Source organism: Vitis riparia, chromosome 18 (assembly GCF_004353265.1).
Source record: "Vitis riparia cultivar Riparia Gloire de Montpellier isolate 1030 chromosome 18, EGFV_Vit.rip_1.0, whole genome shotgun sequence".
In the NCBI taxonomy this organism is placed as follows: Eukaryota; Viridiplantae; Streptophyta; class Magnoliopsida; order Vitales; family Vitaceae; genus Vitis; species Vitis riparia.
The window spans coordinates 14,193,804-14,205,920 of record NC_048448.1 but is presented as its reverse complement, the minus strand read 5'-3'; the positions used below and the strand labels follow the sequence as shown (position 1 = coordinate 14,205,920).

At 37.6% G+C, this 12,117-nt stretch overlaps 1 protein-coding gene and 1 pseudogene across 1 annotated transcript; both read left to right on the top strand.

Annotated features, from left to right (window-relative positions):
• The first annotated feature begins 1,050 nt into the window (after positions 1-1,050).
• On the top strand, positions 1,051-2,807 carry LOC117905440 (LRR receptor-like serine/threonine-protein kinase EFR). Its single transcript, XM_034818362.1, has 3 exons — positions 1,051-2,323; positions 2,418-2,665; positions 2,760-2,807. The coding sequence occupies exons 1-3, from the start codon at positions 1,051-1,053 to the stop codon at positions 2,805-2,807; spliced, it is 1,569 nt and encodes a 522-aa protein (XP_034674253.1).
• A 187-nt stretch (positions 2,808-2,994) lies between these two features.
• Positions 2,995-4,208, top strand: LOC117907500 (annotated as a pseudogene).
• The last annotated feature ends 7,909 nt before the right edge of the window (positions 4,209-12,117 follow it).

Sequence of the window (12,117 nt, the reverse complement as noted above, 5' to 3'; positions counted from 1 at the left end):
TCACCTGTGACGGTCAACTCAAGAAGTTGCCCTTTGTTGACTTCAATTAAGATTCAAGTACAGGTTGACTCAAAGAGATGACAGCTGTTACACTTTCATAAGATGAAAAGGCCAAGGAAAAAGAACGCTTTTTCTGATGATTTAGGAGAACCAGTGTTCGGACTGGCAGGTTTTTTCCATACACGTGTTGAGATGAAAAATAATCGGATTAAAGATAAATTTAAATTTATTTTTTAAATTCAGGTTGATGACTGGTATTGTCCTGTCCTTTTTTTTTTAACATAAATAAAATAATAAAAATTTGCTTTCAAAAACAAATAACTTCTAAAAATTTATAATATTTATTTATTCACAAAATATGTTATTTTAATATAATTAAAAATTTTAAATATTAAAAAATATTAACAATATGTCAAATATTTATTGGGACAAAAATTGAAATAGATTTATATAAGGAGAATATTAAAAATTAATATAATTAAGATTAATTAAAAGTCTATTAAATTATTTTTTTAATATAAAATAAATAAATAAAAATAATTTATTAACTTTAATTTTTTTTTCTTCTCCAATTTTTTGCCTTCAATTTTTCAAAGACCAAACATATTGATAGGAAAATTGGAGATGAAATTTTTTTAGCATTTATATATATATATATATATATTAAAAAAAGTAAGGAAATGATATTTTTTTTCCCCTTTCCTTGGCACTTTTGGGAATGACCTTAATATTTTCTCTTAAACCCATACACTTTCAAAAATTTCATGAATATTTTCCATGCATACCAACAACCAGGCGGGAAGGGAAAGACTCCCATGTCATAGAAAAAATGAGCTAGCCTTTGTGAAAAACAGAACCTATCATCAGATGGCTGCAGCCTCCCACTGCTATGATCATTCTGCATGATCCCATCCATGGCAACTTTATAAAATGCTTACAAGCATTTTTCTGACCCAAGGTCCTTCACTCATCACCTTCATTTTGAAAATGAAGAAGCTTCACCATCTCTCACTGTTCATCCTCCATTTCCAAATCATTCTATTCTCCAGCATGAACACGGTGGAAGCTCTAGATGCTAACCCCAACAAACAGGCGCTTCTGTCTTTCAAATCCACAGTCTCGGACCCTCAAAATGCTCTCTTAGATTGGAACTCCAGCTCATCTCACTGTACTTGGTTTGGTGTCACTTGCACCAGGAACAGAACCACCGTCCAATCTCTCCACCTGCCTGGAGTTGGCCTCTCTGGTATTATACCTCCACACCTCTTCAACCTCACATCTCTTCAAGTTTTAGATCTTTCTAATAATTCCTTCCAAGGCCAGATCCCTGCTGGGCTCTCCCATTGTTATAATCTCAGAGAGATCAATTTACGGAGGAACCAACTTGTGGGTTCCCTTCCATCTCAATTAGGCCATCTGTCTAGACTGAAATTTATGGATGTGTATGCCAACAATCTTAGTGGTGCAATCCCTCCAACTTTTGGAAATCTCACCTCTCTTACCCATCTAAACCTAGGAAGAAACAATTTTCGTGACGAAATTCCAAAGGAGTTGGGTAATCTCCATAATTTAGTTCTTCTTCGCCTTTCAGAGAACCAATTTTCTGGCCAGATACCTAATTCACTTTATAACATTTCTTCTTTATCTTTTCTGTCACTAACCCAAAATCATCTTGTTGGAAAACTACCAACTGATATGGGTCTTGCTCTCCCTAATCTCAGGCAACTCTTGTTGGCTGAGAACAGCTTTGAAGGATTGATACCCAGTTCTTTAAACAATGCTTCAGAAATTCAGTTTCTTGACCTCTCTTCAAATTTATTTCAAGGGTCAATTCCTTTCCTTGGGAACATGAATAAACTTATCATGCTAAATCTAGGAGTGAATAATCTCTCTTCCACCACAGAGCTGAATCTTCAGGTATTCGATTCCCTCACAAACTGTACCCTATTGGAAAGCCTCATTCTGAATTCCAACAAACTGGCCGGCGACCTTCCAAGTTCAGTTGCAAATCTGTCAGCCCATCTTCAACATTTTTGCATTGAAAGCAATCTCTTTACTGGGAAATTACCCAGAGGAATTGATAAGTTTCAGAGCCTCATATCCTTGACAATGCAGCAAAATCTTTTCACAGGTGAGCTACCAAATTCCATAGGAAAACTCAACAAACTGCAGAGAATTTTTGTCCACGAAAACATGTTCTCAGGAGAAATTCCTAATATCTTTGGGAATCTTACACAATTGTATATGCTCACATTGGGATACAATCAGTTTTCTGGTAGAATCCCTGTGAGTATTGGTGAATGCCAGCAATTAAACACCCTGGGTCTATCTTGGAACAGGCTAAATGGCAGCATACCAATAGAGATTTTCTCACTCTCTGGTCTCAGTAAACTATGGTTAGAAAAAATTCTCTGCAGGTTCTCTCCCCATTGAAGTCGGTAGCCTGAAGCAGCTCTCCTTATTGAATGTTTCTGACAACCAGTTCTCCGGAAACATCACAGAAACAATTGGCAACTGCTTAAGTTTGCAAACTCTTAGCATGGCAAGAAATGGAATAATGGGCTCAATACCGGATAAAGTGGGCAAACTAGTGGCATTGAAGAGCTTGGATCTTTCTTCCAACAATCTCTCTGGCCCAATCCCCGAAGATTTGGGGAGTCTTAAGGTTTTGCAAAGCTTAAATTTGTCTTTCAATGACTTGGAAGGACAAGTTCCAAGGAGTGGGGTGTTCATGAATCTTAGCTGGGATTCTCTCCAAGGAAATGATATGCTTTGTGGAAGTGACCAAGAGGTTGCAGGGAAGCTGAGACTCCATACATGTAGTACAAAGAAGAAGCAAAGCAAGCATTTTGGACTCACCATCAGCATTGCAGTTGTGGGCTTCACTTTGTTAATGTGTGTAATCTTCTATTCCATATGGGCATTGGTCTCCCGAAGAAGGAAAAGAAGGGGACAAAGGAAAGTTCCTGTTCCCGTCCTTTCAAGGGGTTTCCTGAAAAGATGTCTTATTTTGAAATCCGGCTAGCAACAAACAGTTTTGCAGCCGAAAATTTGATAGGAGAAGGAGGCTTCGGGTCTGTTTATAAAGGAGTTCTCAGAACTGGTGAAGATGGAGCCGGCACCACCCTTGCTATAAAGGTCCTTGACCTGCAGCAGAGCAAAGCTTCTCAGAGTTTCTATGCAGAATGTGAAGCTCTGAGGAATATTCGGCATCGGAACCTTGTGAAGGTTATCACTTCATGCTCTAGCATTGATCACACAGGAGGTGAATTCAAGGCCTTGGTCATGGAGTTCATGTCTAACGGTAGTTTATATAATTGGTTGAACCCGGAAGACTCCCAATCTATGTCGAGTCTGACCTTAATCCAGAGATTGAATATCGCCATAGACGTGGCTTCTGCCATGGATTACCTGCACCATGACTGTGACCCACCTATAGTCCATTGTGATTTGAAACCTGGAAATGTGCTTTTGGATGATGATATGGCTGCTCATGTGGGAGACTTTGGATTGGCAAGGTTCCTTTCTCAAAATCCATCACAGAGTGAAAGCAGCACAATAGGACTAAAGGGCTCAATTGGCTACATTGCTCCAGGTATTGATCAAAACTGAACTTGCTAAACGACTAGTTGTTTAGACTTGGTATTGATATTCTAATATGCTGTCATTTGTTTTAATTAGAGTATGGTTTGGGTGGAAAAGCTTCAACAAATGGAGATGTCTACAGTTTTGGAATTCTGCTGCTTGAGATATTCACAGCAAGGAAGCCCACTGATGAGATCTTTCAGCAAGGTCTAAACCAGAAAAAATATGCATTGGCAGTGCAAGCAAATCAAGTTTCAGAAATTGTTGATCCTGGGATTTTCAGTCATACTAATTCTTCGGAGCTTAGCCCCTTTATCAGTTCCTCTGCAAGCAGCAACCACAGCAGCACAAGCAGTACCATCAGCGTTGGGCGAAATAAAATGAAGAGTGCTTGGCAGCCATAATAAGAGTTGGTTTGTGTTGTGCCGATCATTCCCCTAGTGACCGTTTAACTATGAGAGAAACTTTAACCAAGTTGCAAGAGATAAGAAAATTTCTTCTGGAGCTGTGAGGCTCTTCATCCCTCCCATTGTCTTTAATAATTATCTTGCAGACATAGTTTTATTACATATTTGTCTGTTGTTGTATGAATGCTCTAAGTTTCTTGAGCTACAATTTAATCTGATTGTGACTCTTTGATGGTACCAAATTAAAATTTTTATAGCCATGCCAATTTTCCCATATACACATCCCAATTTAATGATTTTAAGGGATTAATGAGTTGTTCATCTCCTTCTTTCAAGGGGTTGCTACCAAAGATGCCCTACTCTGAAGTTCAGCTTCTACAAATGGTTTCAGAACAGGAAATTTAGCAGGAAGGTTTAAATCAAGGTAAGTTTACCTGCACAACCCACTTGAATCAAGCTTTCAGAGAATAGCACATTCCCTATTTCTCCTGGCAATATTGAGAGCAACAGCACTCTAGGTAAGCAGGGCAATTTAATTGCCAGAACAACCCACAATGTAGCTATAAATTCAAAATCATGACAAAATGATTATTATAACTATCAATTGGAGGTTAGGAAAATGTACCTCTCAATGGGCCGAACTTTTCCAAGGCACTAGTGAAGGAAGAAAATTTCTCTGCCATGTGCCTTTGACTTTCAAAGATACTATTCCATTAGCTCCATCAGGTTTTTAACTAGGGTTACAACTTACAACTTGGAAAGATTGAACCCCACAAGACCCTGACTGAGAAATCAAACTGCACTTTCATTTTCATTCTTTCCAACCTACCACTTACCTGAAAACATTGTCAGACAGATTGAACCCCATTCTGCTGCTTGCCAAAAATGGGGAGTAATGAAATCATATCTACCAAGAATTCTCGACATAATTACTCCATTGTAGAAGTGCAAATAACAAAAAGCAGGATTAGATGGTCGTCTCAATCCTTCAGCACCATGCAAAGAACCCTACTCTTCAAAATGTAGTTGACTATAGCTCCCTCAGTGACAAAGTTAACTCGACCTACTTTCTTTTCGGTTTGGTTACTGATTGCTGAAAGAGTAAACTTTTTGAATCTTTTCTCTTCTTGGCTCCCTAAGAAATCTCTACCAAAATGGAGAATTGAGAAACACTATTGTTACTAACAAAACTGCAGAATTTTTTCTTATTTTCTTCTTGTAACCTGTTGGAACAACCTATAGAGATTCAGAATCTTCAGATTTTGCACAGAAAATGGCATGGGGATTCAGTATGAACTCTAGCTAGAAGACCAGGAATAAATCAAGTACCGAAGGAACAGGAATACAAGGCATAATCAATCCAACACCATTTGAATGTTTTGTTGATTGAATTCAATTAACATGTTGGCAAGTTCGGGTTGCCCACCCTTTTCATTCTAATACTTGATAACTCAAATCAATTAAACATCATAGTGATGCAATCTAGTTTACAGAGAGATCCACCATGTATCATTCACTACAGCTTTTATTATAACATTTGATCCTTCTAAAAGTACAATTTCATAACATCATATTCTCCATGAAACATGACATTATTTGCAGGTGCTGAGCATAGGATAACACGCATAGACAACATCATCTCCAAGTTATTGGGAAACACAACGAGTTTTTATTTTTCTTCGATAGTTATGAATTTTTTGGAGGATATCCTCCCCATCCCGACCCATAACCTCCACCACTGTAATCAGCTTGAAGGGATGCACGTAAAAACCTTCGCCCTGCACCATGAAATTATACATGGTCAAAACACATAAATAAGTGGACAATTGATGATTGAATGCTGCTTAATTAGTCACCATGTCCATTCCTAAAGTTCAATCAACTCTGTGACTCTCAGAAACTAAATGTTCATATATTGAACTGCATGCATGCACAACCACTGAAATCAAGAAGAAAAAGGGACAAGCGAAGTGGATCTTCCAGAGTCTAAAATTTAATTTGAGATTGCATCATGGTCTTTTAGGTTTATGAGAAGATTGGGCGATGTCTTCATTTTGATACTGTAAAGCAACATATGTTGGCACAAGCAAAAAATAAAACACTACTCCAGCTGGAGATTTTCAACAGACCGAGTTCTGGAGTTGTGTCCTGGAGAATTACGGCAGCCACCTCAGAGGACGTGAGAAACATTAGTGCAATAAAAATAGCTGCCACCATGACTTTAGAGGCACTAGAGGAATACATTTTTGCCATTCCAATATAGGGTGAAGAGGAAACAAGCTCAAGAAAATAAGTGGCTAAGGATGGCAATGAAACCATTTCAGTTGAGGTCAAGTATTTACAGATAAACATGACAGACTCAGAATCATTGAATTAAGCACGCCCATGTTAAAAGATTGAAGCGTCATCGACACTGTTCCAATCTAGTCAACGTAGCTGATCGGACTTGCTGTGTCAAATATATTCTAGTTTTCCATTTTGATGGTATTTTCTTCTGGAAGAAATGTTAGTCCACATTTTTTTGACCAGTCAAAACATCATTTTAGAACAGTGCCTGGAGAAAAGTGGCAATGAAAACAATGCCATAAGTAAATTGTACATAGACCAAACAAATGAATGCAAGGTTGTTACGGCACGTTAGTAATGACTCATTTCAGAAGACCTTACCACTCCTTGCCATGTATCCATTTACTCAGTCAGCCATGTAGATATATTTCAAATTTGTTTCTTTTTTAATGGCAATTGAAATGTGTGTGTGTGTGTGTGTTTGTGTGTGCACAGAACTTGGTCTATACTCCATATAAAACAAGTAATTCCATGCTTGCAATGCCTGAATGCAGTGATAAAGGCCCAAACAAGGATTCTAATGGAAAAAAGAAAATAGAAGAGAATTGCAACACAAGCAACCTCACAATGCACATAATAAGATTAATGTGGATATCTGAACAGCTGATGAAGAACAAAGAGAATAAGCTGATGGAAAATGCTGAATACAAAACCATCCTTGGTTTTGGGATGCTTTTTTTATTTTGTTTTTCAGTTGTTCCATATGTACTTTCATTGTACTAGGGTTTGCCTCCTTTTATATTGCCCTTTCTATGGAATACTTTGCTTATCAGAAGAAAAAGCAAAGAAAAATGAAAATAAAGGAAATCAGATATTAAAGTCTCAAATCCCAGACTCTGACTCAAAATACTTCTTTCCCAATTTTGGAATTAACTCATTTCATAATGAGTCAAAAAATAAAGGTACTAAAAGGAGCAGAAATTTCTACTATCCTAGCCCAAAAATTTATTCAATCAAAAGGACACTTATTGTCTCATTCAAATTCTGGATTAGAAAGGCTTCTCCAATCATATGATTTTCTATTATTCTCCTTTCTACCTGATGTTTACATATCACGTACCACATAAGGTGTTTCACCCGGGATTCACTAAAATAAAATAAGATCCTCTAGAATATAAGGTGGGAGACAATCAAATAGATGTGTAGAACAGAGAGAATTCATACCTACTTCTCTCTGACTCTTGCTGACTTAGAAGTTGAATAGTAGAGAGAGGAATGTTGGCAAGAAAATGAGATGGCAACCAAGGGGAGGAGGGATCACAATTAACTATTGAAAAGGATTAATTCTTCTGTATTGAGATCAATCCATTTAGGCAGACACCTATTTTGTGTCAGAATCTGTAAAAAAAACTAGAACTTGCAGAGAAAAAATAAATAATTTGAGAGTTAAGAATTGAAGGAAGGCACCCATATATTTCACAAATGAGAATGCCTATTTATAGGCTTACAACCAAACGGAAATTGCAAAAAAATCTCAACTACTTTCAGATTTTATTGGCACTACTTCTACTAACTGAAAACAGAAAATTATGGAGCAAGAATCTGATATGAAATAATAATAAAGACTAAGTCTAACTAAGACTTTTTCAAACTTCAGAGGCAAACTCTCATGAGTTCTAACACTCCTCCTTAAGATTTGCCTTGGACATGCCAAGCTTCAACCTTAGGAACTCCAGTCTTGATTTAGGAAGTGCCTTAGTCATTATGTCAGCAAGTTGCACATCAGTTGAGCAATAATGCAACTTGACGAGTGAATTCTTTTCAGCTTCCCTTATAGAATGAAATTTTACATTTATGTGTTTGGTCCTGCCATGTTGGACAGGATTTTGAGCAATGGTAATGGCTAACTTGTTGTCACAGTAAAGCTCTGTTGGTGAGCTTTATTCCTAGCCTAGATCAGCAAGTAATTTCCTTAACCATATTCCTTGATTTGCAGCAGCTGCTAAGGAGATATACTTAGCTTCTGCAGTTGATTGTGCCACTATTTCTTACTTTCTTGAATTCCAGCCAATGACGCCTGAACCGATTGTAAATACATAACCTGAAGTGCTCTTCATGTCATCAACACTTCCTGCCCAATCACTATCTGCATAGCCATCTAGCTTAACTCCTCCTGTCTTTAAATACCAGATGCCAAGATTTGTTGTACCTCTAACATACTTCAGCACCCTTTTTGCAACTCCCATGTGAACATTGCTAGGTGAACTCATGAATCTTGAAAGCAAACCAGCTGGAAACATCAAGTTAGGTCTGGTTGTTGTCAAGTATAGTAGGTTGCCTACCAAGCTTCTATATGCAAAGGGTTCCTTAAGTTTCTCACCATCATTCTTTGAAATTTTCTCATTTTGTGCCAGCGGAGTTGCTACTTCTTTGCATGATTCTAGTTTGAATTTCTTGAGAATATCAACAACATATTTTCTCTGTGAAATGAAGATACCCGAGCTGCATTGGTATATTTCCATTCCAAGGAATTAGTTCATGATGCCAAGGTCAGACATCTCAATTGCATCCTGCATTTCCATTTTGAACTCAGCTAGCAATCGTACATTGCTTCCAGTCACTAGCATGTCATCAACATAAAGTGACACTACCAATTGCAAACCATCCTCATTTTGTTTCAAATACAAAGTAGCTTCATTTTTACTCCTTCTAAATCCAAGTTGGATCAGGTGAGAGTCAATTCTTCTATACCAGGCCCTAGGTGCTTGCTTCAAACCATAGAGAGCCTTTTGCAGCTTGTACACTTTGTGTTCATGCCCAGTAACCTCAAAGCCTTCTGGTTGTTGAACATAAATTTCTTTAAGAAGTATACCATTTAGAAAAGCTGACTTGACATCTAAATGGTACACTTTCCATTCCATTTGACCAGCAAGTGCAAGTAACAACCTTATAGTGTCATGTTTGGCTACTGGTGCAAATGTATCACCATAGTCCACTTTAGCAACTTGAGCAAAACCCTTCACAACCAATCTAGCCTTATGCTTGAAGATTGAACCATCTGAATTGAATTTGGTTCTGAAAACCCATTTTACACCAATTGTCTTTTTAGCTTCAGGTAATTCTATCAACTTCCAAGTTCCATTTCTTTCAATAACATCAATTTCAGCTTTCATAGCCTCAATCCATTCTAGAAATCTTGCAGCTTCTGTGTAACATGTAGGCTCAGCATGTACAAGATTGCACCTCTCATACACATTAGATAATGGCCTTACCTTAAGCACTGGTGTGTGTGAAGTTGCTTCAACATCAAGTGGATCTTTTGCTGGTTCAAGAATAGATGGAGTGGTTTGATCACATTTATGGACTTTCTTCAAGTCCCAATTCCAGTAGGAATTTTCATCAAAGTGCACATCTCTACTTATCACAATTTTCATTCTACTCAAGCTATAAATTCTGTAACCTTTTGATTCTGCTGCATACCCAACAAAAGCACCCTTCTCAGCTCTTTCATCAAGCTTACCTCTCTTGATAGATGGCACATGAAGGTAACATAATGAACCAAACACTTTCAGGTGCTTGACAAATGGTTTTACACCAGACCATGCCTTTATTGGTGTTTTGCTCTGAACAGACTTAGTCGGTAGTTTATTAAACAAATATACTAAGGTGCTAACTGCTTCAGCCCATAGAAGCTTTGGTAGTTTCTTCTCGAATAGCATGCACCTCGCCATCTCCATTAGCGTTCTATTCTTCCTCTCAAAGACTCCATTCTGCTGCGGTGAGTATGGAGTTGTTAGCTGGTGTACAATTCCAACTTCTTGACAAAAAACATTGAACTCTTTTGAGGTATATTCACCTCCATTATCAATTCTGAGCACCTTAACCTTCTGGCCACTTTGAGTTTCAACCATTTTCTTGAAGCTTTTGAACACAGAGAGCACTTGTGATTTGGTATTTAGAAAATAAACCCAAGTCATTCTACTGAAATCATCAATAAATAGTGCAAAATAAACATTGTTGCTCAATGAGGCTATGCTCATTGGTCCACAAATATCTTAATGAACTAATTCCATCTTGTGAGTAGCTCTCTTGGACATATTTTGAGGGAATGATTTGCGATGTTGCTTCCCTAGCTCACAACTTTCACAAGTTTGAGCATTAACTGTGATTTCAGGCATGTCTTCAACCATACCAGCTTCTTGCATGAACTTCAATGACTTCAAGTTGAAATGACCATATCTTTTGTGCCAAACAACACTCTCATCAATCTTGGCACTAAAGACATGACCTTCAACTAAATCAAGCTTCAAATAAAAGCTATTTCCATTCATTTTAATTTTTGCTATCTCTGTTCCACGTACACCAGTGATAAAGCAAAATTTTTCTTTAAAAGAGATTGCATATCCATTTCTTAGCATGTGTAACACTAAGAAGATTTTGATCTAGTTCTGGAATGTAAAGAACATTAGTGACAATTTTTGTACTTCTCTTGGTGCTGATAGCAATCGTCCATTTTCCTTTGGCCTGCACAACTTCACCATTTCCCAACTTGACCTTTGGTTGAATTGATCTGTCAATGGGGGTTAAAATTGATAGATGTTTGGTTGTGACTGGTGCAGCCACTATCAATGAGCCAAGTATTTAGTTCATGAGAACTGAGTGCTTGTGATGCCATAAATAAATGCTCATCATCTTTTTTGTCTTCTTCAATCACATTTGCATGTTGTTGTGTTTGCTGCTGAGATTGTTTTTTCTTGGCTCTACAATACTTCTCACTGTGGCCAAGTTTATTATAGAAATTACAATTAAAAAGAGGTTTACCTTTGTACCAACAATCTTTCTCAACATGGTTGGTTCTGCTGCAATGAGAGCAAGGCAAAAAGTTTCCTTTTCTTAAAGATCTTTTAGCTTTCCCTTTGTTGTTCTTGAAGAACTTCTTTCCTTACAGGTTTCCAGAACTCTTTCCCTTATGATTTGCTTGAAAAGCACCTTTAGTAGCTTCATCACCTCTCATTAAGACCCTTTGCTCCTGCGCATGAAGCTTGTTGGTTAACTTTGCAATTGTGAGACTTTGCAACTCACAAGACTTTTCAATTGCAGAGATCTTGGCTTCAAACTTTTGAGGCACTGAAACCATGATCTTTTCTACCACCTTTTGATCTGTAAATGCCTCACCAAGAAGCCTCATTTGGTTTACGACATCCATTAACTTGCTAGAATAATCTTTCACAGGTTCATTGTCTTTCATCTTCATCAATTCAAACTCTCTTTTCAATGTGAGAAGCCTGAAAATTTTGACTCTGTCACTGCCCTCAAATTCACCTTGGAGCTTGTCCCATACCTGTTTAGGAGTTTCCAAGTCCATGATTTTGGTGAAGATGTGGTTTGCAAGTCCTGAATGTAGGCAGGTGATGGCTTTGTCTTTCTTGAGTTTTTCCTCCTCATATGCTTTCATCTGAGCAACTGTAGGATTTGCTCCCAATGGTGGTGGATCAGTTTCAGACATCACAACATTCCACAAACCTTGAGACCTTAAGTAAAACCTCATCTTGACAGCCCAAATGTAATAGTGTTTACCATTAAGCACTGGAATAACAGAGGAAGTACTACTGAAAGTAGACATGTTTGCACCACAATTACCTGAAAAAATAAATCACTCAAACTCACTGTGTTTAGCACTCAAAACACTCAAAGAAACTTTGCCTCACAACCCGTAGGAACGGGGCTCTGATACCAGTGTCAGAATCTATAAAAAAAAAACTAGAACTTACAGAGAAAAAATAAATAATTTGAGAGTTAAGAATTGAAGGAAGGCACCCATATATTTCACAAATGAGAA

Excerpts from the sequence above, each read along its gene's own strand:
- LOC117905440 (XM_034818362.1), top strand. The coding sequence starts at position 1,051 with ATGAACACGGTGGAAGCTCTAGATGCTAACCCCAACAAACAGGCGCTT. Across the intron at positions 2,324-2,417 it reads CCAGCAATTAAACACCCTGG|GTTCTCTCCCCATTGAAGTC; the intron begins GTCTATCTTGGA and ends AATTCTCTGCAG. Across the intron at positions 2,666-2,759 it reads AAGATTTGGGGAGTCTTAAG|GAAATGATATGCTTTGTGGA; the intron begins GTTTTGCAAAGC and ends ATTCTCTCCAAG.